This window comes from Nicotiana tabacum, chromosome 24 (assembly GCF_000715075.1).
Source record: "Nicotiana tabacum cultivar K326 chromosome 24, ASM71507v2, whole genome shotgun sequence".
NCBI classification, from domain to species: Eukaryota; Viridiplantae; Streptophyta; class Magnoliopsida; order Solanales; family Solanaceae; genus Nicotiana; species Nicotiana tabacum.
Window position 1 is genome coordinate 62409811 of NC_134103.1, and position 23257 is coordinate 62433067.

The 23257-nt window shown below is 38.9% G+C and overlaps 2 protein-coding genes across 4 annotated transcripts; both read left to right on the forward strand.

Annotated features, from left to right (window-relative positions):
• The first annotated feature begins 4122 nt into the window (after positions 1 to 4122).
• LOC107787073 (indole-3-glycerol phosphate synthase, chloroplastic-like) lies at positions 4123 to 11706 on the forward strand. 3 transcript variants are annotated; one of them, XM_016608593.2, is made up of 10 exons: positions 4123 to 4434; positions 6766 to 7014; positions 7116 to 7292; positions 9335 to 9409; positions 9680 to 9724; positions 9800 to 9964; positions 10376 to 10454; positions 10834 to 10916; positions 11012 to 11080; positions 11308 to 11706. In XM_016608593.2, exons 1-10 carry the CDS (start codon positions 4246 to 4248, stop codon positions 11404 to 11406), a joined length of 1230 nt encoding a protein of 409 aa, XP_016464079.1. In that variant the 5' UTR covers positions 4123 to 4245; the 3' UTR covers positions 11407 to 11706.
• A 982-nt stretch (positions 11707 to 12688) lies between these two features.
• Positions 12689 to 17750, forward strand: LOC107787072 (rhodanese-like domain-containing protein 11, chloroplastic). Its single transcript, XM_016608592.2, has 10 exons — positions 12689 to 12923; positions 13030 to 13119; positions 14396 to 14503; positions 14902 to 14998; positions 15604 to 15643; positions 15742 to 15816; positions 16305 to 16392; positions 16487 to 16554; positions 17207 to 17279; positions 17353 to 17750. Exons 1-10 carry the CDS (start codon positions 12783 to 12785, stop codon positions 17434 to 17436), a joined length of 864 nt encoding a protein of 287 aa, XP_016464078.2. The 5' UTR covers positions 12689 to 12782; the 3' UTR covers positions 17437 to 17750.
• The last annotated feature ends 5507 nt before the right edge of the window (positions 17751 to 23257 follow it).

The window sequence follows — 23257 nt, forward strand, 5'->3', positions numbered from 1 at the left end:
AAAGAGTCTTTGGGGCATGCTTTATTCAAATATTTATAGTCTACATACATTCTTAGTTTATTCCTTTTTTAGGGACTACCACTATGTTTGCTAACTAATCTGGGTATTTGACCTCCCGAATAGACCGTATTTTAAGAAGTTTAGATACATCATCCTTGATGAAAGCATGCTTGATCTCGGACTGGGGTTTCCTCTTTTGTTTAATCGGATGAAACTTCGGGTCCAAGCTCAGCTTGTGAGTGGTTATCTCCGGTAGGATACCTGTCATATCGAGGTGGGACCAAGCGAAACAATCTTCGTTAGTTATAAAAAATTGAATGAGCTTTTTCCTAAGCTTGGAGCATAACCCCGTGCCTAGGTATATCTTTCGATCGGAAAAGTTTTCTCGTAATATGACTTGTTCCAGTTCCTCGACCGCCGATTTAGTGGCGTCGAAATCATCGAGGTCTATAAAAGATCTGGGAACCCCATAATCATCATCCTCGACTTCCTCTTGTTTGTCCAAATCTGCCAAAGATGGTATCGGTGATTGCTATTTTGCCCCGTTTTTGACCACCTGGTTTGGGCCATTCGATGTTGAAACTGTAGATGCCGGTGTCACCTCTTCAACCACGAATATTTCTTTTGCAGCCGGTTGTTCCCCCTAGACTGTTTTAACTTCGTCAGGTGTTGGAAATTTCAATACTTGGTGCATCGTCGAAGGCACCGCCCTTATATTGTGGATCCATGGACTTCTGAATAGAGCATTGTACCTCATGTCCCCTTCGATCACATAAAATTTAGTCTCCTGGATGGTCCTGACAGTATTTACTGGTAACGTTATTTCGCCTTTAGTGGTCTTACAAGCCATGTTGAATCCGTTTAGAACTCGAACTGCATGCACGATTTGGTCTTGCAGACCGAGCTGTTCCACGACCCTTGATCGAATGATGTTGGCCGAGCTACCTAGATCAATTAACACATGTTTAACCCGAATTTTATTTACGAGTACAGATATTACTAGTGCATTATTGTGGGGCTGCACGATCCCTTCCGCATCTTCGTCGTTGAAAGATAAAGTTCCTTCTGATATGTAGTCTCGTGTTCGTTTCTCCCTAGTGATGGATACTTTGGTGCGTTTCAACATCGGCCCCTACAGGATATCAACCCCGCTGATGATCATGTTGATGACGTGTTGAGGTTCTTCTTGTTCTGCCTGTTTGTTAGAATCCCTGTTCCTGAAATGATTTTTGGCTCGGTCGCTTAAGAATTCTCGAAGGTGCCCATTGTTGAATAGACGAGCTACTTCCTCTCTCAGCTATCGACAATCCTCCGTTCTGTGACCGTGGGTGCCATGATATTTTCACATCTGGTTAGGATTCCTTTGGGTTGGATCAGACTGTAGGGGTCGAGGCCATTTGGTATCTTTGATGCGCCCGATAGCTGATACAGTGTGGTAACATCGATATTAAAGTTGTATTCCGATAGCCTTGGTGCGTTTTTAGACCTGTCAAAGCCATTTTTAGTCATAAGTCCCCGGCTGTTTTGACCTCGATCATTTCTCCTTTCATTTCTCATGGGGTTCCGCCCAAACCCGCTGCTTCTCCGATCTCTATTATATGGTTGATACCGATCCCTATTTGGCCTCGGTTCACGGTCGATCTCTCTATTGACTCTGTCGAAGGTTCTGACTGGATAAACAGACCCCGAAGGGACCCCGAGTTGGTTATCTTCGACTCTGATTTTTAACTGATACCAATTATGCACGTCGGCCCATGTAACAACCGGATATTCTATTAAGTTCTACTGCAGCTACTGTGAAGCCACCGAGATTCGAATATTAAGTCCCTGAGTAAAAGCTTGAACAGTCCAATCATCAGCGACCGATGGCAGATTCATTCGTTCCATTTGTAACCGGGACATGAACTCCCTAAGCATCTCGTTATCCTTCTGTTTGACTTTGAAAAGGTCTGATTTCCTAGTCTCGACCTTGATGGCACATGCGTGTGCTTTTACGAAAGAATCTGCAAGCATAGCAAATGAGTCAATAGAATTAGGAGGTAAGTTGTGATACCATATCATAACTCCCTTTGACAGGGTTACCCCAAATCTTTTCAACAAAACAGACTCGATCTCATCGTCCTCCAGGTCGTTCCCTTTGATAGCACATGTATAGGAGGTTACGTGCTCGTTAGGATCGGTCGTTCTGTTGTACTTGGGTATTTCAGGCATATAGAACTTCTTGGGGATTAGCTTCGGAGCCGCGCTCGGAGGAAAAGGTTTTTGCACGAACTTTTTGGAATCCAGGCCTTTCAATATCGGAGGTGCTCCTGGGATTTGGTCTACCCTGGAATTATAGGTTTCTACCTTTTTGTCGTTAGCCTCGATCTTCTTCTCCCCTGATTCTATCCGTTTTGTCAGCTCCTCGAGCATCTTTATGATCTCGGGGTTAGCCCCTGATTCGTGCTCGTTCGACCTTTCTATGACCGGTTCATCCCTGCGGGTGACTTCCCAGGGAGGATCGGGCTCAACCCTGCTCGGTGCGTGGCTTTGGTTCTTTAACTGAGCTATCGCTGCCTGTTGAGCCTCCAACATTTCGAAGATCACTCATAGACTGATCCCGTCTCCTTCAACATTTTGCGTGCTTCGAGTTGCCGATCGGGCTCCACCACGAATGCTATTTTCGGGGTCGAAAGGCAAGTTTGCATCGATAGCCACATGCGAATTAGCGTCAATCGGATCTGCGATTGGAATTCCAACGGGATCAGCAGGTGGTATCTCGTTACCAGGCACTATATTGTTATTTTTACCTTGGTGACCGGACTCGTTGTCAACATACAGAGGTGCTGATTGGGAGTTTGACATTTTTGTATTTTAGCCTGGAATCAAAGACACTTCAAAGAGAAAGTATAAAGCAATGTGTGTTATGGAGATTTGCATCAAACAATCACTATTATCCTTAGCCCCACGGTGGGCGCCAAATTGTTTACCCTCAAAATCGGATAACAATTAAATTTGTACGCGATTTTAAGAATACGTGATTTAACTTGATACAAAATGAGAAATCAGATTAAAATTGAAATTAATGGTAAAAGGTAAATGTAAACCACACAAGTTAAGCAGTTTTGGCCTTGAAGGTTGATCGCCCTTGAACCAAAAAAATATTGCAATCGGTGCCGGAACAGAGTGATGAGCTATTAATAACTTGAAAGAAAAGTATATTGCTTTAGAATGCCAGTTACAATGTGCTTTACAAATAAACAGACCCCTTTTATATAGTAGAGGAGTCCTACTTTAAGTACAACTCTATATAAGGTAAAATATCTCATGATTCGCTAATTAATCGATTTCATTGATACGTGCCGAGATTTACGCCGTGAGTCCGACCGATTACGGATATTTCGGCCTTCTGTTATTTTGGTTTGATGATGTTCTCTCGAGCTAATTCAAAGTCAGAGTTAGTTCAGGGGTCATAGGCTCGATAATCTTGAAGGTGCATGTTCTAACCTCATACCTACACTCGATGAAACCCAGGGTCGATTTTCAATCCATTATGTTTCATCCCCGATCTGTCATGCAATAGATGAGCTCGGTTTATACCATACACAAGAGGAAAGGAGGAAGAAAGAACAAGGTAAAATTGAGCTCTATGTGAAAAATTAAAAGAAATTGCGAGCCAAAAGGGGCAACATTGGCAGATTTGGGCGTAGGAAGAGAAAGAAGAAGAGGGACAATAATAGAAATTTGGGAAAATTTTCCTATTTTTAGAAATAATTTTATCAATATATGTTGATTAATTTGTAATAAGAAAAACTTTAAGACTAAGGTCTAAACTATTCACTTCACCTCTTATCATTAAGGGAAGGTCATTCTCACATCAATACTCATTAGGAGTAATAAAGAAGATCACGTGTTCAAGAGTTAAAACTTGAAAGTCCCTCGGTCAAATCAACTTATAAAATGATCTATCGGTCACTCTCTCTGGTCTTAACACATTCACATAATTGTGCGACTATAATTTTTTTTAATTATGAATAAAATAAAAAAATTAAAATTAATTATTATTAAATATAAAATATAAAAAGAAATTAAAAACGGATTAATAAGGAAAGCAAGGGAGTAAAATAAAGGGACCATTTGACAAACACGTGCAACCTAAAGTGACAAATAATCTGGTCCAAATCGCCATCCCATTCTATTCCCGGAACTATCGCCCCCACTCTCCGTACGGCGGCCCTACACTTCCACCGCAGTCAACACATTGTAATGGAAGCTGTAGTGCCATTGAGAACCACCTTTACCGCGACGGCAACTGCAGCGTCGACGGCAAGACCTAGGCTATCATTCCAACCCCTTGCCAAGAAATTCGCAATCTCCAGGTTAATTCCAACCGGAATTTCCATGACTGATCGAGCTCGCTCTTCGCTGCAATGTCCGCCCGTTCGAGTTCAACAGGTAGCTTCTTGAATCGTGCATTCATTGTTTAGGTATTGCGTTATGATTGCCTCTAGAAGATCGAATAATCTTCTCATTTGTCAACTTCTAACACTTACCGGTTCGCATCGCATCAGAGTATGAGAGGTAAACCATGTAATCTGTCGGTATGCATTGGATATCGACTTTTTAGTCACTTAGAATAAAATTTTACAAATGTAGAAACTATATGAAAAACACTATAATTCACAATTTTTCTAAATTAAAAATATTGTGATAAGGAGCAGAGCAATTGGCATAAACAAGAACAGGTAGCGGAAATACTAAATATTCTGATTTTTCACTGGTATAATATTCAGTACAGCGTCTCTTTCTATTGATGATGCACCAGCTTGAATTCACTTCAGGAAGGAGTTTCTTTCTCCTCTGAGTCAGTGTTTGCTCCACAACATAGACAGTCGAGATACAGTGTAGATCACATCGGGTAGGGCCATTCTCCCGGAGCTTGAAGCAAGTGTCAACAACAACAACAACATAATACCCGGTGAAATCCCATGAGTGGGGTATAGGGAGGGTAGTATGTACATAGACCTTACCCTTACCTTGCGAAGGTAAAGAGCTTGTTTTCGATAAAATCTCGGCTGAAAAGAAATAGTCACGGAAAAGAAGCAGCAACAATAGCAAGAAAAAAAGCAGGAAGTAACAACAACAAGAAAAATAGGATAACTGAAGCAAACAACATGTAATACTAGAAATCTAAGAATAAGAGAAAGCGAGTGTAATACTAATACTACTGAAATGAAAAAGAAACCGTGCGTCTACCTACTAACCCTCTACCCTAATTCTTGACCTCCACATCCTCATATCAAGAGTCATGTACTCGGTAAGCTGCAGCTGCGTCATGTCCTTCCTAAACACCTCTCCCCAATACTTTTTCGGCCTACCTCTACCTCTTCTCAGACCCACCATGGCCAGCCTCTCACACCTCCTGACTGGTGCATCAGTGCACCTCCTCTTCACATGCCCGTCCTGTCTCAGCTCACTCACCGCATCTTGTCCACTATTGAGACCACTCCAACCTTATTCTGAATATCTTCATTCCTAATCTTATCTTCCTAGTAAGCCAACACATCCATCTTAGCATTCTCATTTCCGCTACTTTCATCTTCTGGACATGAGAGTTTTTGACTGGCCAACACTTCACCCCATACAACATAGTCAGTCTAACTACCACTCTGTAGAACTTATCTTTAAGACTCGATGGTACCTTTTTATCACACAGGACCCCGGATGTGAGCCTCCATTTCATCCATCCCGCTCCAATATGATGTGTGATATCTTCGTCAATCTCCCCATTACCTTGAATTATAAATCTCAGATACTTGAAACTCCATCTCCTGGGGATTACTTGAGTATCAAGCCTCATCTCCACGTCGGCCTCATGGTTTGCATTGCTGAACCAAGCAAGGGTCAGATTTTAAAAACATCATAAAAAGATAAACTGTTTGACTTCCAAATAGTAATAGTGTCACACAAATGAGACAAAGGGAGCATTGTCTATTTTGTAATCAGAACGTCTTTGTATAGATCAGAAAATTATGTACGCACACATTGAGCCCTTAGGATGGTATTGTGTTCTGAAGGTGGGCCCTAGAAGATATGCAGGGTATTTTTTTATAGCGGTGGTGTTAGGGCCAGCTTGCGCGCACTTCAACTAAATCCACCGGATACTTATTACGTCTCACCAACATTGGTACCGGATAACTCTGTTCACCAAGGCTTTCACATATGGAAAGATATGCAGGGTTATTATATCAAGGTTTTCATATTTTGTGGTCCATATCTCCCCCTTAGAATGATATACTTAAACATTTGATGGTCTCACAAATAATGATGCTTACTGAAATCCTATAAACTTATGTACATTGTCTGTTTAAAAGCATATCAACGAAGTTTTGTGATAATATATGATTTTCTATTCATTATGACTGATTTAGAAAGTCTGACTGGTTAGATATAATTATTTTTGTAATCATGTTCATATCACTTGCGCATCGGGTTGTTTGATTTCTTAGAATTTATAAAAATCATGTCTCCTTTTTTATGCGGGTGGTGATATCTATATTCTACAATTCATATCAAATTGTTGTGATTGCACTGACTTATTTATTGACTCCTAACCTGAAATGATAAAAGTTTTCGTCTGATACCTGTTAACATTTCATTTCAATTTGAATATTTCCAACTGCCATTTGGCCTTTAGATTGTTTGGTAGCATCATAAGGATACATGAGAAATGCTGCTCTTCCTTACGCTCAGTTCTAAGATGCATTGTAATTGCTCTGATTGAAGGATGGATCTGCAGTGATTTCTGAAGACACCATTTCTGAAGAAGATGCTCTCAAAATAAAGGAGTGGGAAGTGGAGAGATTGCAAGATGAAATAGCTGCAAGTCAGGGTATAAGAATTAGGAGGAGGCCACCAACAGGACCTCCTTTGCACTATGTTGGCCCTTTTGAATTTCAAGTGGAGAATGAAGGCAATACTCCATGCAATATTCTAGAAGAAATTATATGGTACAAAGACAAGGAAGTTTCGCAGGTAGCTATGAGGCTCAAATCCAAAATTCTGCCTGAGAGTTCATATGATAGTCATTCTTTGTTTCATTATCTATGAATTAAAACTGGAGGTTGGATTGCCAGATGAAAGAGAGGACACCTCTTTCCGCATTGAAGAAAGCTATTAGCAGTGCTCCACCTGCTAGAGATTTTCTAGGAGCTCTCAGAAGATCATATTCGAGAACTGGATTGCCTGGTCTTATTGCTGAAGTTAAGAAGGCTTCTCCAAGTAGAGGAGTACTTCGAGAAGATTTTAATCCTGTAAGTGTGATGTTTATTTTCATGTGAAATCAAATAAAAAGAAATCTTACTTTGTTAGACATGTATTCTTGATCTAGTTATTGAAAGTTCCTTTATAATTTCCACTTCTTTTGTTGTTTGAAATTAGGTTTGAAAGCTAATCAGAGATTAACGGCACACTTGGCATCTTTTTGACATAATTCTGTGCTATAGGATAGGATATCTAGTGACGGAATAACTGTTGAATTCTATCTGTATCCTCTAAAATGATAAATTGATGAAACGAAATTTACTGACTGATCTCCTTATTAAAAAAAGGAATTTACTGACTAATCTCACTTAATTGTAAGTCATCTGAACTGTATGGTGAAATATATTTAAAATTATTGAAAACAACTTTGCGATCTATTTCTTATGTAAATTAGCATATAACTGACCATTAGGTAACAATGAAATAGATGAAGAATGGTCACTTTTTATCCTTCACTAGATTAGTTTGAGATTAAAATCTAGTTGGATGCATCAGTGTTATCAAAATTGAAAAGCGCAAAAAAACTTAACCTCCATTGGGGCTTTAAGCAAAAATCACAAATAAAGCGTGAGCTTCAATGAAGAAAGGTGCAAATGGAGAAAAAATACAAATATGTATGTGTAGTCCAAGACTTAGAATTATAAAAAGGGCAGCCCGGTGCACAAGGCATCCTGCGTTCACGCAGGGTCCGGGGAAGGGCCGCCCCCAAGGGGTATGATGTAGACAGCCTACCCTAATGCAAGTATTAGTGGCTGCTTCCAGGACTTGAACTCGTGACCTATAGGTCACACAGAGACAACTTTACCGTTGTTCCAAGGCTCCCCTTCAAGCATGAATAACTAATATATGGACAAAGAAACTGAAAAGAGAATACGACAAAGTGAAATATCAATTGTATAGTGTGACCTCTTCAGGATTACACTTAGAGCCTTGATGACGACACTAAAGCGCCCGCTAAGCGAGGAAAAGCGCTCAACATGTTTTGCACCTTGCTTCAAGCGCACCTTTGAAACAGTAGAATGCATTTGTAGAGAGGTTTAACTATTTCCGACTCTACTGCCATATTGATTCACCCATTTCAAGCACTAAAATATTTGACTGATCTAACAGTTCCCGAAACTTTTTAGTTGCAAGCTTGGATTCAGTCAGCTAGGTTTCTTTTTTACCTCATTCCAGAAAAAGAAAAAAGAAAAAAAAGGAAACTGATTATTGGTTTCCATGCATTTAAATGTCAAGGTAAAAGAGATCTTCAACTAGTATTGGTAGCAGCCTGTTGAATCCCTGTTTCTTAGCTTCAGCTGGTTTTTAGTTTTCATTTTATTTTGGAAGAGCCGCATATAGCAGTCAAATATACCAACAACAACAAAATAACCCAATATACACCTTATAAATAAAAAAGTCAAATATAACTTTATAAAAAAATGATTTTTTTTTTTAGAGAAGTCAAATGCTAAAAATGGCCATCTTTGTTTTTCTTGGAAATTCTTCAAATGAGATGGCGGATCTAATGTTTGTCAACCCTGTAAGTTGGAAAAGATACTACATTTATTTAGTCCTGCATCATCAAGCAAATGAAATCTTGCTTGCGCACAAGTTTTCAGTTGTCACACTGGATGCTTGCAGCCCCCAAAATTGCCCCTTCTTGTAAATGTGGTCTTCATCCAGGAACTATATTTATTGGAAATAAAAGAGCCAGATGCCAAAAAGGCAGAGTTTAAGTCATATGCGAGATTAAGTTCATCAGACACCTTACTTGAATAGGATCTGTTCCATAGGTTCATATGATTATTTTCTTCTTCCGGCCATATTTTGACTTTGAACTGCTTTAGACCTAACTTTCTATAACGAGCGTAGAAAATAAACAACATCTATTCAGGCTTTTATTACCAATATGAGCAAATTCAGGATCTTCCGCTGCGCGAATCTCATGGTCGTTGACAAAGAACCCTAGCCTTTTGGTCAAACCATCGTCAAAGTGAGTTCAATGTTTCAGATGGACCTTTACTTCAAACTTTTTATGTTTATTTGACAGGTAGAGATTGCCAAAGCTTACGAAAAAGGTGGGGCAGCATGCCTTAGTGTTTTGACAGACGAGAAGTATTTTCAGGTAAAATTTCATTTTTCAAAACTCTTAGAAGGTTTGTACTCTTTGTACTATGAATGACTATGGGAAATAGTGAAATCTACCAGACTAGCTGATTAGGATATATGAAAATGATGATTTTTACATTCTTATTAGTCGTCACTTTTGGAATAGTATTTCAGAGGAATGTCATTTTCCATCATAGATTTGCTTGTAGACCATATTGGTGAATCATGATGTGCTTAGACGTGATTTTCTCTTAAAATTGACACATTCCTTCATTTGATCAATTAGGGAAGCTTTGAAAATCTCGAGGCCATAAGAAATGCTGGAGTAGAGGTATGCAGGTTAGCTTAGAGTTTGTTATACAAGCTATAATTTATCAACTTTTCCATTAAACTCCACCGTTTGCAGTGTCCTTTGCTGTGTAAAGAATTTGTTGTAGATGCTTGGCAAATCTACTATGCTCGTATTAAAGGTGCCGATGCAATTCTTTTAATTGCTGCTGTTCTACCAGATCTTGACATCATGTATATGACTAAGATCTGCAAATTACTTGGATTGACGGCGCTAGTTGAGGTAAAATTTGATTTCTTCACTCTTAGTTTTTGATCCTTTGGACCAAAAGGGGGAAAATTTATCTTCGATACATTGATGTGTTGCCAAGCTTTTGTTCTTCATTTCGTTAACCAAGAAGCGGAAAAAAGTGAAATTGCATTTTCTAAGTTAGGTAAAATGATTCATAATGTATTATGTGTGCAACAAGTTTCTTTCTTGTCGAAAGCTCTTCTGTAGCTGCATATGTTTGCTTTGATTTCCCCTGTATTTTCAATGTAATTTGACATTCTTAGCTGATGGATGAGAATTCTCATCTTTCTTTGCCTTGATTCTGTTTCCTTTTCAAGAGAAACAGCATCTCTTTCTCAGCCTCTATTTATTTCCTAAATTCTTAGCATATTCAATTATTTTTCCTGGTTGTTCATCTTCTAGGTGCATGATGAGAGGGAAATGGATCGCGTCCTCGGAATCGATGGGATTGAGCTTATTGGCATCAATAATCGAGATCTTGGTATTTGCTCTATTAATTCTACACTATTCATTGATCATTACTTGGTTGCATACATGTCGTCAATTACTATCAGGAGACAAATTGTTTGGCTGCCTGTAGGGCAAGTGAAAACTGTACAAACATAGTAAACCAAGTATTGGCACATGCGTATCAACTTTACGAGATCTTGGTATTTTCTTTATTACAACACTACTCATTGATCATTACTTGTTTTGTATACATGTCGTCAATTACTATCAGAAGCAAATTGTTTGGCTGCCTGTAGGGCAAGTGAAAACTGTACGAGCATAGTAAACCAAGTATAGGCACATGCATGTCAACTTCACACTTAAATTGTTGAAGACTTATTGGCCCATAAATTAACTTCTTATGTTATCAGGAACATTCAAGGTGGACATTAGCAATACCAAAAACCTTCTTGAAGGAGAACGTGGGAAAAGGATCCGTCAGGAGGGCATAATTGTAAGAACTTCTATGCATATATTTTATAATTATTATTCTTTTGTAATTTGTTCTCTCAATAAGTTGTGATGTTTCTTGATACTTTAATTCTCTAGGTGGTTGGGGAGTCTGGACTCTTTACACCTGCTGATGTTGCTTATGTACAAGAAGCTGGTGTTAAAGCAGTAAGTTGTCTTAATAATCTTGAAATCCTTACTGCGGACTGCATATAGTTACTAGGATACATTGTCGTTGCTATTCTGAAGTTATTTCACTTAGTTCCTTTTGTCTTCATTTGACAAATCTTGTGCCCATTATCTGCTATGTTAGATTCAATTTATCAGTTGTTTTCATATGCCATATTTTCAATTTTATGTGATGCATATATCATAAATGTCATTGGATTTTGTAGGTGCTAGTTGGAGAGTCACTTGTAAAACAGAAGGATCCTGCTAAAGGAATAACTGAACTCTTTGGTGAAGATATTTCTTGCAAAGGTCCATCCATTTAACTTCGTAACTCGTTTCTTGAAGAGAGTTTTGTGGAGATTCTTCGCCACAATCATTCCCTTACAATCTGTATCACAGAGGTCTTTAATGGAAAGATGCATAATGTAGACTGCAGTTTCAATGGGAATACCTTTCTCAAGTGCTAGTTGTAGGTTCCATTAAATGTGTATGAATTGTTTTCTCAGGACAACTGAGAGTATTTTGCAGACGCTCTTGTAAAAGCAGCTAAATTGGGGCAAGAGATCATCCTTTGACTGATAATATGAATTATATCCTTTGTGAATATGTCTTACCATCCAAAACCTTTATTTGGCCTGTATTTCATTTTGCATTAACTGGCTTTCTCTTGGACTCTTGCCTCGTTAGAATTCATTTGTTTATTATTATTATTCAAATTTTGGTGTTTATCATAGATACAGGAGGAATTTAAGATCAGCCAGGCATGACAAGAATTTAGCCATTGTCGTTGGTCTGGATGTGGAAACTGAGTGGAAAATGAGTCTTATTACAGGAATAAATGTGTCTTCAAGCTTAGTGGACTTTATACATTTAAATATTCAGTGAATTGCACAAGTTGGCACAAGTTGCTGTACTGCACCACCACTATAAAAAAGAATTGCATTTTTAAGTTTCCAAACTTTTTCGATGTCGTTCTTTCTTGCTTCGGGAACTTTAAATCTTTTGGTTGAGCACAAGATATGTATGAATTAGCAATTCATAGATTAATTACGCAAGATTACTTTTTATTGGGCGTTTTTTTATATATACTAAAAATGGGATATAAAGGAGATTGATTTTGATTTTGAGGAGACGACAAAGAGTAATTTTGTCTTTTATTTTTAATCGAAGGATGTATAACTTATTTCATATATTGTTATACAAAGTTATATTAGGTATAAATACACCAATTGGGTCATTAACTTATAGCATGATTTGCTACACAAATTCAACATACAAACCAATACTTATATTATTTTATCTTCAAATCAAACGAGCACTAAGGGGTCTGTTTAGTTGGAAACCAAGTTATGCAGGGATTAGTCATGTAGGAACTATTAATGTAAGAATTAACTACATAGGAATTAGTATTGCAGGAATTACAATGCATAAATTATTTCTTGTTGAATAGTTTTGGTTTATTGTATTAAAATTTACTATACATTATACATAACTTAATATACCCATTTTCATCTCAAAGAAAACTAAGTTCTCCACTACTCTATAATTTGAAAATTTTATACATTGGAAGCATATATAAGCTTAAATCCTTTTGGAATAAAGGGAGTACACGACAAACCGCGGGTAAGTCAGAGTACAAGAATCAAGAAAAGAGTGGATAAGCTACTCAAATCTTCTCTATTTCTCTCTGCTCTCAACAATGGAAGCTTTAGCTCATGGGCTCCTACCCCTCAGTGCTCTTAGAACATGTCAAAAAGAACATAGGTGTCAACATGTCGGTTCAATCCATTTTCTTAGCTCTCCATTTCCATCTTCTCTAAAATCCAGTGCACCCACAAAGGTTCGTGTATCTTGTTGGTGCGGTTTTTTTTGTTCATTTCGTTTGCGTACCATGTACTTATTTCTAGTTGAGATTTCTGAATTGGGATATGTTTGGTTTGGTTCAGTATAGAAGTGGCATTATAAGGATGCAAGAAAAATATGAGTTGAAGCAAATGAAAGATATGGCTGCTGCTAAAAAGAGATGGGACGCTCTGGTATTTTTCTCAGACTAATATTCCAATATTTCTTTTGGTACTTATGATCAGACATGTAGATGGAGATAGATGAAAAATTAAGGGTTAATTTCTATGGAATAGGATGAATTTTTTACCCTATAAGTGTTTCACTTGTTATTTACCATTTGTTTAGGTTACCAATCAATACTATTAAATAGCAATGCTTTTAAATGGATTAATCTTTTACATTGTGGTTTAATGCAATATTCATAATTTTCCATTTGTGAATTCCACGATTGAACCCGGACATCCCTTATATGTAGTAAATTGTTTTTCAAATTACTGCCAAGGGAAATGTGGATAAAGTTTTTCTGGTCTCAGGCTAATGTAGTGCGTGCGATTGGCTCCTAAGTTGTCTGGGTTTCCTTTTCTTATTTGCAATTTTTTTTTTCTTTCTCCCCCTTGCAGTTCCTATAATAAAGAAATATTGTTAGTGAACTTTGTAGCTACTGCTAGATATAAGAGTCAAGGACGAAAACAAAGAAAAGAATGACAATGAAAAAAGTGAAAACAAAGAAAAGAATGACAATGAAAAAAGTATGGCGTCAGGTTTGTTTCTACATAAAAGAAGTAGCTTAGGTTTATTTCAGTTGCCATAGAAGAAGAATGAGATGGACAGAGAACGTAGTGGGGAAAGATTAAAAATAAAAGAGTTGCTTAGTTCACTTTTCGGATAATAATGATAGCAAATTTAAAGATAATCTGTGAGGGAGTTATGGATGGATCGGAAAACTAGAGGGGATGGTTATGTGTCCCTAAAAAGAACATAAAAAGGCAAAACCACAAAAGTATATCTTACTCTTTGAATTTCCCATGGTTCAGTCCGTTGTTTGTGGTTGTTTCATGTTTTTAGAGTAATTAGCTAGCTCTAAGAATAGCATAGATGCCCTTCTTTGGATTCAGGTGTCAAAAATGAAAGTGGGGACTATGAACATGTTTTGTTCTCCTAGGAACTTCTTTTCCAATTAACTGCCAACCTAGAGGAAGTGGATAAGTTACTGCATACATAGTTGCAACAATGTTTGATTTGGCCTTCTTTTTAAGGCAAGATCAGAGTTTGTTATTGCAATTAAAGAATGTCTTCCAAGCCCCTCTAGGTGATGAGTTATATCACAGTTTCAACTTGTTAGAAATTATAAGTCGCGTAAACAATTAATTTGTGCTGTATGGAAACATCTTAACCATGATTTATCCTTTATTAAGTTCTTCAATGTTATACTATGAGAATAACATCTGTGTTCCCTTTTTGTTCTAGATCAGAGATGGGAAAGTTAAAGTTCTTACCCCAAGGGAAGCTGGTTATGCAATTCAACTCTCAAACAAAACGCTGCTTGATGTTCGTCCCTCTATGGAGCGAAAGAAGGTGGATTCGACTTTCCTTCAAAAATCACTTCTCTCTACTATCCACATTACGAGGCAAATGCTAAATGGTTCAGCATTGTTTCCCTTCCAGCTTCCTGTCATTTCACTTTACATGCTTTACACAATTCTCATTTAATAATTGTGCCAGTCTTTGCTGAACTCTGCATGTCAGTGGCTTTTCTTCTTTCAAAGCTCCTTGCTATGGTTCAAGTGCATCGTCTAAGCTTATTAAAGTTTGTGATGTGTGAACGCCCAAATTTTGTTGAAAAAATTTCCTCTTAAACTCTAGGTTCATGCCTTTTGGGATATGAATTAGATTAAAAGCCAAATACTTTCCTGCTTAAATGATCGTGATATTTTATTGTCCTAGTTATCATGATTTTCTCAACTGTTTTGCAGGCCTGGGTAAAAGGCTCCACCTGGATTCCAATTTTTGATGTCGATACTAGTTTAGAACTTGGTATTCTTTCCCGGAAAGCAACAAACTTTTTGTTGGGTAACAAACTTTCCTTGTGACACACAGAAGATACATTTTTACTATATTTTTATCTTTGTAGTTACTTGATGAGACACAAAGACATACAGCTTATGTGTGATGTATAATTATCCATGTTTGGTACGTCACAAGTGTAGACCTCATCCCTTCTCTTTCTTTCTTCATTGTATTCCTTAGTGAAGTGCAAATGACAGATCTTAAGTTTGATATAATCGCAATTTGGAGTACGAAATTTGACTGTTCAGATTGTTAATCTTTTGTTTGACATTTTACTTACAGAATTTAATCTTTTTCAAACTATTGCACAAAGCATATGTGTGAAAACCTCTTTGGAGTACCCGTGCAACAAAAATCCTTTTCTAGTTCGTATAACAATGGAACAATCTCAAGTTGTTTTGAAAATAGTGACAGAAAAATTTCTTTCACAAGAGAAATATACCACCATGATCTCTTTTATTTATATGGTTGACTTAATATTTCTCAGATTGGTTGTGTTTGATACGCTTACATATAAATTTGTAATTAAATAAATAAACGTCTTTTTGACTGTCATAGTGCATTCTCTAAGGTTCTGATCACTAATTCATGTATCTTCTTCACAATAGGAGGTTGGTGGAGTGGTGTGCCTTCTCTCTCTTTCAACAAGTATGCTATAAACAACCCCTTTTATTTTAACTCGTAGATTTGTTCTTTGTTTCAGTTCCTTATTTTGATTATAAAGAATAAAATAATATCCTTTACAGACAATTCTTATCAAATGTTGAGGAGAAATTTGCCAAAGATACAGATCTCATTGTGGCATGCCAGAAGGGATTGAGGTGAATTTATCTGTCTATTAACCACATTTCAGATTCTCTTCTATAAAGTAAAACTTTGCACTCCGCTGAGTACAAGTAGCTTGGGAAGAATCTAGGTGAAATCAGTCAGTACACTACTGTTGCAAAGGGAGTGGATGTTCATGTATCTCCATGGTGTCCCAAGTTTACAATTCAATCTGAATTATGAGAATCTGGAATTTTCAATGGTATCGAATATGACGATTCAATATGCAACTATCTGATGTATCATAAATTGAATCCTTTGTAGCGTAACACTTGACTGCTTTCTTCCACATTAAAAGGAGCAATCGAGGAGTGCGTATAGATCTAAGTGGCAGAGTGTCAGTTTCTGAGGTAGTAAGCGTCTCGTGCTGGTAGTAGGTCCATAGTCAGACAGATAGAGTAGGCACTGAAAGATCCTTATGTTCATGACAAATCTGCTGATTTGTGTTCCATATTAATCATGCGTAACCCGTTGCATCAGGCAGGTCCATTGCGGCTTGTGAGGTGCTATACAATGCTGGTTACAACAACATTTTCTGGGTTCAAGGTGGTTTAGAAGCTGCTGAAGAAGAGGTTTCAAATTAATCTTACTTGCGTCTTTTTTGCTTTAATATATGTTCATCTTTCCAGAATACAAGTTCATATATTTAAATACATTTTGGATCAGGATCTTGAAAGAGAAGGTCCTCAACCATTTAAGTTCGCAGGAATTGGTGGGCTTTCAGAGTTCCTCGGGTAATTATTTCATGCCCGTGCCTGTACTTCTAGATGCCTTCATATCTGATAATGACTTCTTACTTCTGGTGTCAAAATTTTGATGTAAAACAGCTGTATGTCATCCTTATCTGTTATTAAAGTACAATCTCATGTCATGTAACCACAGATGATGCCATCAATTAAGCACTGCACCTGTATATCACAAGTTCTTTCTATCACTTTGAATAAATAGCACAATGCCATGTAGTTTAGCATACTGATCCACTATGTTGCTGCTTTACTATTGGAGATGCTCCTTCTGATTGTTCATTTGAGCTAGCCTTCTAGAGTGAAAGGAATATTTATCTCTCTTTACGAATGTGTCGCCATTTCTATGATTCAAAGGATTTCACTAGCTATAGTGGTAGCACATACCTGAAGTAAGGGCTCGTAGGTTACTCATGCCAAACAAACATCCAATAGATTGCCTCTCATTAAGAAGTATTCCCCACATATTCTACTTGATTATTTATCAAAATTACAAGCTCTCTTTATCATAATGAGTTGGTGCTTGGGAGAAAAGCTTAGATCACAGACTTGTATTAATAGACCTGCAGTCCGCATGTCCCATTAACTTTTGTCATAAAGCAGTTTTCTTTGTAATCACTTACAATTCTTTGGATATTGTCAGTTGGACTGACCAACAGAGAGATGCTGCTGCTAAAGAAGGTTGGGGTTACCGATTGACTTTTTCTGCCCGATTGGTACTTGGTTCTCTTCCCTTTTTGAATAGGACAATATTCTGGTTCTTTAGTGAACTAATGCTTTCTGTTACAGGTTGGAGTCGTTCTTGCTGCTGATGCCCTGCTTATTGGAGCACAGAAAGTAGGACAATATCTTCAGGAGTTAAGGACTCACTGAGATCTTTAGTTGGAGCTTGAAGTTACGCGTGTTCCGCGCCTTGCAGCCATAAGGAAATGATTTTGTTTTCTGAATTCAGTAATGAGTTAAACGGCTTTCCTAGCATCCTTTTCTGAAGCTAGAGAACTGAGATGAAAATCCATTGGCAGGAGTGTCTCGGGGCCTGGGCTCCTGCCCCAACCTTTAAATGCCCTTTGTATTTCGCTGAAACATTTTTTAACTGAGGTCTTCTCATGTAGGACACAATGCAGTGATTGCCTTATTAATTTGTGTAATGTGAATAGACTTCAATGGTTGATGATCCTTAATCTGCATTAATATAGCTAGATCCAGGTTTGAATATTAAGTATGAGTTGTCTTATATTTACAAATTTCCGGCTTGGCATGCCAGGTTTATGCAGTACCCATGTTCATACATCATGATTATGAAAGCAACGCAAATTGAAGGGTCCAGAACTCCACAAAATTATATACTTTTTGAGCTGTTTCTTTACCTATCCACAAAATTATATACATCATGATTAGGTAACGAATCAACCAAGTTTTCTACTAAGGTCCTCCTACATGTAAGCCTCATTATCATCTACTTTATTCAAAATTGTGATGAGTTGTGTCTTGTCTTGTTTTGTGCCATCACACTTATCAGAAATTTGATGGTAATACCCATGAATCTTTAAATGTTTTCCTGTGATTCTAGATTGCTCCCTATTATACATACAGGCATTGCCTAAATCATCTCTGTGGCTTTTGCATCCAAGGGCATGATGGTCAAAGAAGTGGGTGAAAACCAGTGTTCAAATCCCAGGAGAGACTAGGGGTGTAGAATGGGCGGGTTGGGCTAATTTTGGGCGGGTCAAAATGGGTTGAGTCAATAAATGGGCGGGTCATTGACCCGCAAAAAAGTAACTTGGGCTGAGATGAGTTGGATCAAGTTGGGCTGAAATTTGGTCATAGCCCAATCCGCCCAACTTTTATCAAGCTTTAATTAATGTATGACCCGCCCAAAAGTAACTTGGGCTGAGATAGATTGGATCAAGTTGGGCTAAAATTTGGGTCATAACCCAACCCGTCCAACTTTTATCAAGCTTTAATTAATGTGTATTATTTTCTTATGAATTTTTAATTATCAAATAAGACTTTTTTTTTTGTTATGGTCATATATATAACATATCCAACAAAACAAAATTATTTTTAAGTTATTTTAACAGAATTACTCATGTATCAATTTGGGCTGAAAATCAGCCCAACTTTAGATGGGCTGAAATGGGTTGGGTCAAGATAGGCCGAGTTCAACAAATGAGCGGGTCAATAACCCGCCCAAACTTGGGCGGGTCAAATGGGTTTGGGCTCAAATTGCCACCCCTAGCAGAGACCAAAAATATTAGGTGATTCTTTTCCTATCTGCCTAAACCTTGGTGACCAAAGTTACCTGGTACCTGTAATAGTGGGTGATACAGTTATCTGTTGGAATAGTCGAGGTACGTCCAAGCTGGCCATACACCACCATTATTCAAAAAAAAAAAAAGTCTGGATTTCTTGGGACTAAGTAATACTGCTGCGGGAGGATACAGTGTGAAGGCTTCTGGTCGAGCAGCTTTTTCCTGGTGCAACTGATACAGGTAATTCAGACAACATTTTTTTGAACTTTGTTGTTGAAGTATCATGTTCATTCAATAGCTAATTAAATTTGAATCTGATGAAATGCAAGATTCCTGATGATTTTGGTACTGATAATCACAACTTTTCTATTGGTTAAGCATGGTCATTCTTGAGGAGATGTGTCTATTGTATGTCTAATTTAATTGTCTACATTATCTTTTGGCCTACTATTAAGTTTCCTCCTATTAGATTAGTTGAGAAAAGAACCTGAAATTCCATCTGCATGCTAGCCCATGATATTGTGATCAATTTTGTTAGGTAGGTATAGAGAGATTATTTGGAAAGCAGACAATGTCACCAAGAGAAGGAAAATAATTAAGTTTTAAAAATTAAAAATTTAGACGACAAGAATTTCTTATTCTTCACAATTTGACCTATTGTTTACCCTAGAATTTCGAGTAACAACTAAACTTATTTAGTGGTTTCAAGGATACATGATTTAATCCAATGCTAATTGATAAACAAGGAATTAAATAGATAATCTGAATAGTAAAATAAATCAAACCAGTGTTCTGGTAGTGCTTTCGACTTTGATTCGAGATGGTCTCGAGGTTGGGTAATAAGAACAATAAAGAACAGACAATAAACAGTGATGAGCAGTAATAGATAGTAAGTGAAATAGAGAAAGCAATGTATGTGTATGTGTTTATTAGTCAATCCATCCCCCTTACAAATGAATGTGGTCCCTCTTTATATAGTAGAGGAATCCTAAATAAGGTACAATTCTAATAACGGAAACAAATTCCATGATTGGCGTCAATAACCGCTTGATTTGATCTGTTCCGGGATTTTCGCCGAGATCTTCGGTCGGTTGCTAATATCTCGCCATTTCGTTATTATGCCTTACTCGAAGTCGGTCATGCTCGGTCTCGATTTTCAGCGAGCACTTCGATCTTCATGCTCCATACTCTGCCATTGAGCTCGAGCCTGGTCTATTACGAGCTAACTCTCGAGGCAGCTCCTCATGCCTATGAACTCGGACATGCCCGATTTTGACCGTATACAGATAATCCCTACGTTTCTTGGAATAAAATGATAAGAAACGGTTTGAGCCTTGATTTTCCGAAACCTCGATCATGACGTCGTCCGCATGGCGTAAGTGACAGATGTGACCGAAATGTCCCGTCAGTTTAGTTCCCCAAATCATTAATGCCTGTCAGTTAGCGGTCGGCCACTAGCGCCACCGAACCGTCGCCGTGAGCCTATAAATACCCGCTCCTTCATTGAGTCAAACTTTACTTTTGCTCTAATCAAACTTCTAAGTCTTCTCACTCTTTTCGTCTCCTCCTTTTCGCCATCTGTAGAGCCATCTTCGTTAGCACCGAAACCACCAATTTTTCATCTTTCTTCGCTCTTCTTTACTTATACAAATGGCGAAAACCTCAAAGACCGTACCGCAGAAGGAGAAAGCTTCTTGCTTCTCTTCCCGGCCGTCCGACGGCAAGGCGCCGGTGGAGCCGCTTCCCCACGAGTATGTTCCCGGCCCGTGTACTCTAAAATTCGACTTCAAGGTCGAAAACCCTTCATCGATCCCGGGCCGATGTGAGCATGTGTCGATGTACATGTGCTCAATAACGAAGAGCCACATCGAGGCCATGAAAAGGGAATGCAACTAGGGTCCCGAGGTCGTGGTGCAAATTCCTGCTCTCGAAGAGAGCATCACCGCTTATGTGAAGGGGTACCTAAGTGTTTACACTTATCCCTTCACATTGAGTCCCCTCGACCCAGTGATTATTGATCTCTGTAAGAGATATTAGGTCACCCTCGGCCAAATCCACCCTCTCTATGGCGCATAGTAATCATGATGTGCTTCTTCTCTAGCAAGGCTGAGGGGCTAGAGTTTACTCTAAATCACCTCATGCGGTTGTACCGGCCTCGAATCTATCGAGGACTAATCAGGCTCCAACGCCGGGCAACGAAGGCCTTGATCTCGAGCATCGACGAGGACAAGGATCGGGGTTGGATGAGCTGTTTTATACGAGTGAGGACCCGCGACACTATCCCGGAAGAGAAGATGCCGTTCCCTGAGGAGTGGAACTTCGACCGTAAGTGATCTTTTAAACTTTGTATTTGGTTCCTGACCCTGAACCCCCTTTCGACATGCAGCTATTCCTTGGATGCCTCAAGCGACACCTAACCTCGAAGATTGGGTTCGGAAGTTAGCCTCAACTTCCACTTATGCCGAACACGCGTTGCGTGATTTGGCAAGGGGCAGATGAGAGGCCAAGAACCACGGTAAAGATCTCCTTTTTCATGTTCTGAAACACTTTTTATATTTCATTCGTCACTAATTTTCTTTCATGTAGGCCTGACCAAGGATGCCATTTTGAGGCCTTCAAGTGGCGAGGAAGAAACCAAGTCCCCGGTTCCGAAGCAGGGGAAAGACAAGAAGAGGAAAACTGCCTCGCAGTCCGAGGACCCCAAGCCCAAACCTCTAAGGGTGAGGAGGAAAGTAATCGCTCTCACGATGGACTCAGTCCAAAAACTGAGAGACAAAGAAGAGAAAAATGCCTTGGCACTAACGGTCCGACCTAGTAAAGCCGTCGAGGTCACCAAACCTTCTGAGCCGACGACGGCTGCTAAAATCAAGCCTCGTGTCGAGGAGGCTTCTAGAAAGAAATCGGGTGAGGATCCCGAATTACCAGAGGCCGAGATCGTTTCTCGGCCATCTACAACTACACCGGACGGGGCCGGTTCTGATACCCCAAAGATCGATCATAGCGTCCTGAGCGACTTTCTCGGGACCATGACAGCATGTCACTTGCCTTCTCTTCCGACTTTTTCTGAGGAGGCACTAAGGGAAGCTAGAGAGTTGAAGACCCCTGATATAGGCGGAGGCTCTAGTGTAGGGGATCCCTTTCGGGATTACTTTACTGGAGTCGATGATGCCTCTGATATCAGTGACGCTTCTATTCTTTTAGAAGAGGCCTAACGTCCCTTATCTCGTGTAAGAATCAGTTTACTACATTTCTTTTCTTTACTCTTTTTTCTCTAAATCTGACTTGTGTTTTCCTTTTTGTATTGGCTTTCGCCAAATTTCGAGCTGACCTCAGCCAGTGTGAAACCGAGCTCCAAAAGGTCTCACAGGAGAGGAACGCTCTGAAGCTTCTCTGCGGTCAAAAAGACGAAACTATAAAGGACCTTCAAGCGGATTTGGCCAAGGCTTGTGAGGAAGAGGCCGAGCTAGATAAGCATGTGAGCATCCTTTTGATAAAGTATGGACTCGACTCAACTGTGGAGGCTAATACTTCATTATCTCAGCTGCAACAAAAGGTTGAAAGGATCGAGCTGCTTCGGGGAAAAGTCGATCAGGTCAAGGCCGATTGTGATCGATGGAAGGAGAATATGGACCGCCTGGCTGCGGAAAAAGAAACTACTTGGTTAGACTCGTGAGTGAATGGGCTTACAGATTTTGTGACTTTTGTCGAATTTCGAGACGTGGGCCTGGGGGCCGGGTTTGGGTCGATTTCGTATTTTGGCTATAATTTCGTATTTTTCTTGTGGAATTAATTCCTTTAGCCTATATTGATTGTATTGTACTGCTTGTGGCTAGATTCGGGACGTTTGGAGACGGATTTGAGAGGCAGGGGCATTTTGGAGTAGAATTTAGCCCGGATTAAGGTAAGTAACACTTTTAAACTTGGATTCTGAGGGTTCAAAACCCTAAATTATGTGTTATGTGATTGGTATTGAGGTGACGCACATGCCAAGTGATGGGCGTGCGGGTGTGCACCATGAGAATTGTGACCTGGTTGACTCCATAGCACCGTATAGTGGTTCTATCTTGTTGATATCCGTGTTTTCATCATGTGATAAAGTAATTGAACTGTCACTCATGCTAGATGTCATGTTAGGCTTTATGCCGGTACTGTTGGGACCCATAGTGGTCGTTTCTTGCTGTTGTCTTACTGATTTCATTGATATTTCGTACTCAGTCATATTCATTCATTTCATATCTCATCTCAGTCTCTGTTATTATTTATTGATGCATCATATTATTGTTTTCGGCTAGTATCATGACATTGTGATCCCGTGAGAGAGAGACTGGAGAGATTGATGACTGAGTGAGGCCGAGTGCCTGATTATGAGTGACATTTATGAGATCGGGCTGCACGTCGCAGTGGTTATACTAATTTATGATATCGCTTGGGCTGAAAGAGCC

Coding starts and splice junctions, on each gene's coding strand:
- LOC107787072 (XM_016608592.2), top strand. CDS start 12,783: ATGGAAGCTTTAGCTCATGGGCTCCTACCCCTCAGTGCTCTTAGAACA. Junction 13,120..14,395: donor AAAAGAGATGGGACGCTCTG/GTATTTTTCTCA, acceptor TTTTTGTTCTAG/ATCAGAGATGGGAAAGTTAA. Junction 17,280..17,352: donor TGACTTTTTCTGCCCGATTG/GTACTTGGTTCT, acceptor TTTCTGTTACAG/GTTGGAGTCGTTCTTGCTGC.
- LOC107787073 (XM_016608593.2), top strand. CDS start 4,246: ATGGAAGCTGTAGTGCCATTGAGAACCACCTTTACCGCGACGGCAACT. Junction 7,015..7,115: donor AAGACAAGGAAGTTTCGCAG/GTAGCTATGAGG, acceptor TTGGATTGCCAG/ATGAAAGAGAGGACACCTCT. Junction 9,965..10,375: donor GATTGACGGCGCTAGTTGAG/GTAAAATTTGAT, acceptor TTCATCTTCTAG/GTGCATGATGAGAGGGAAAT.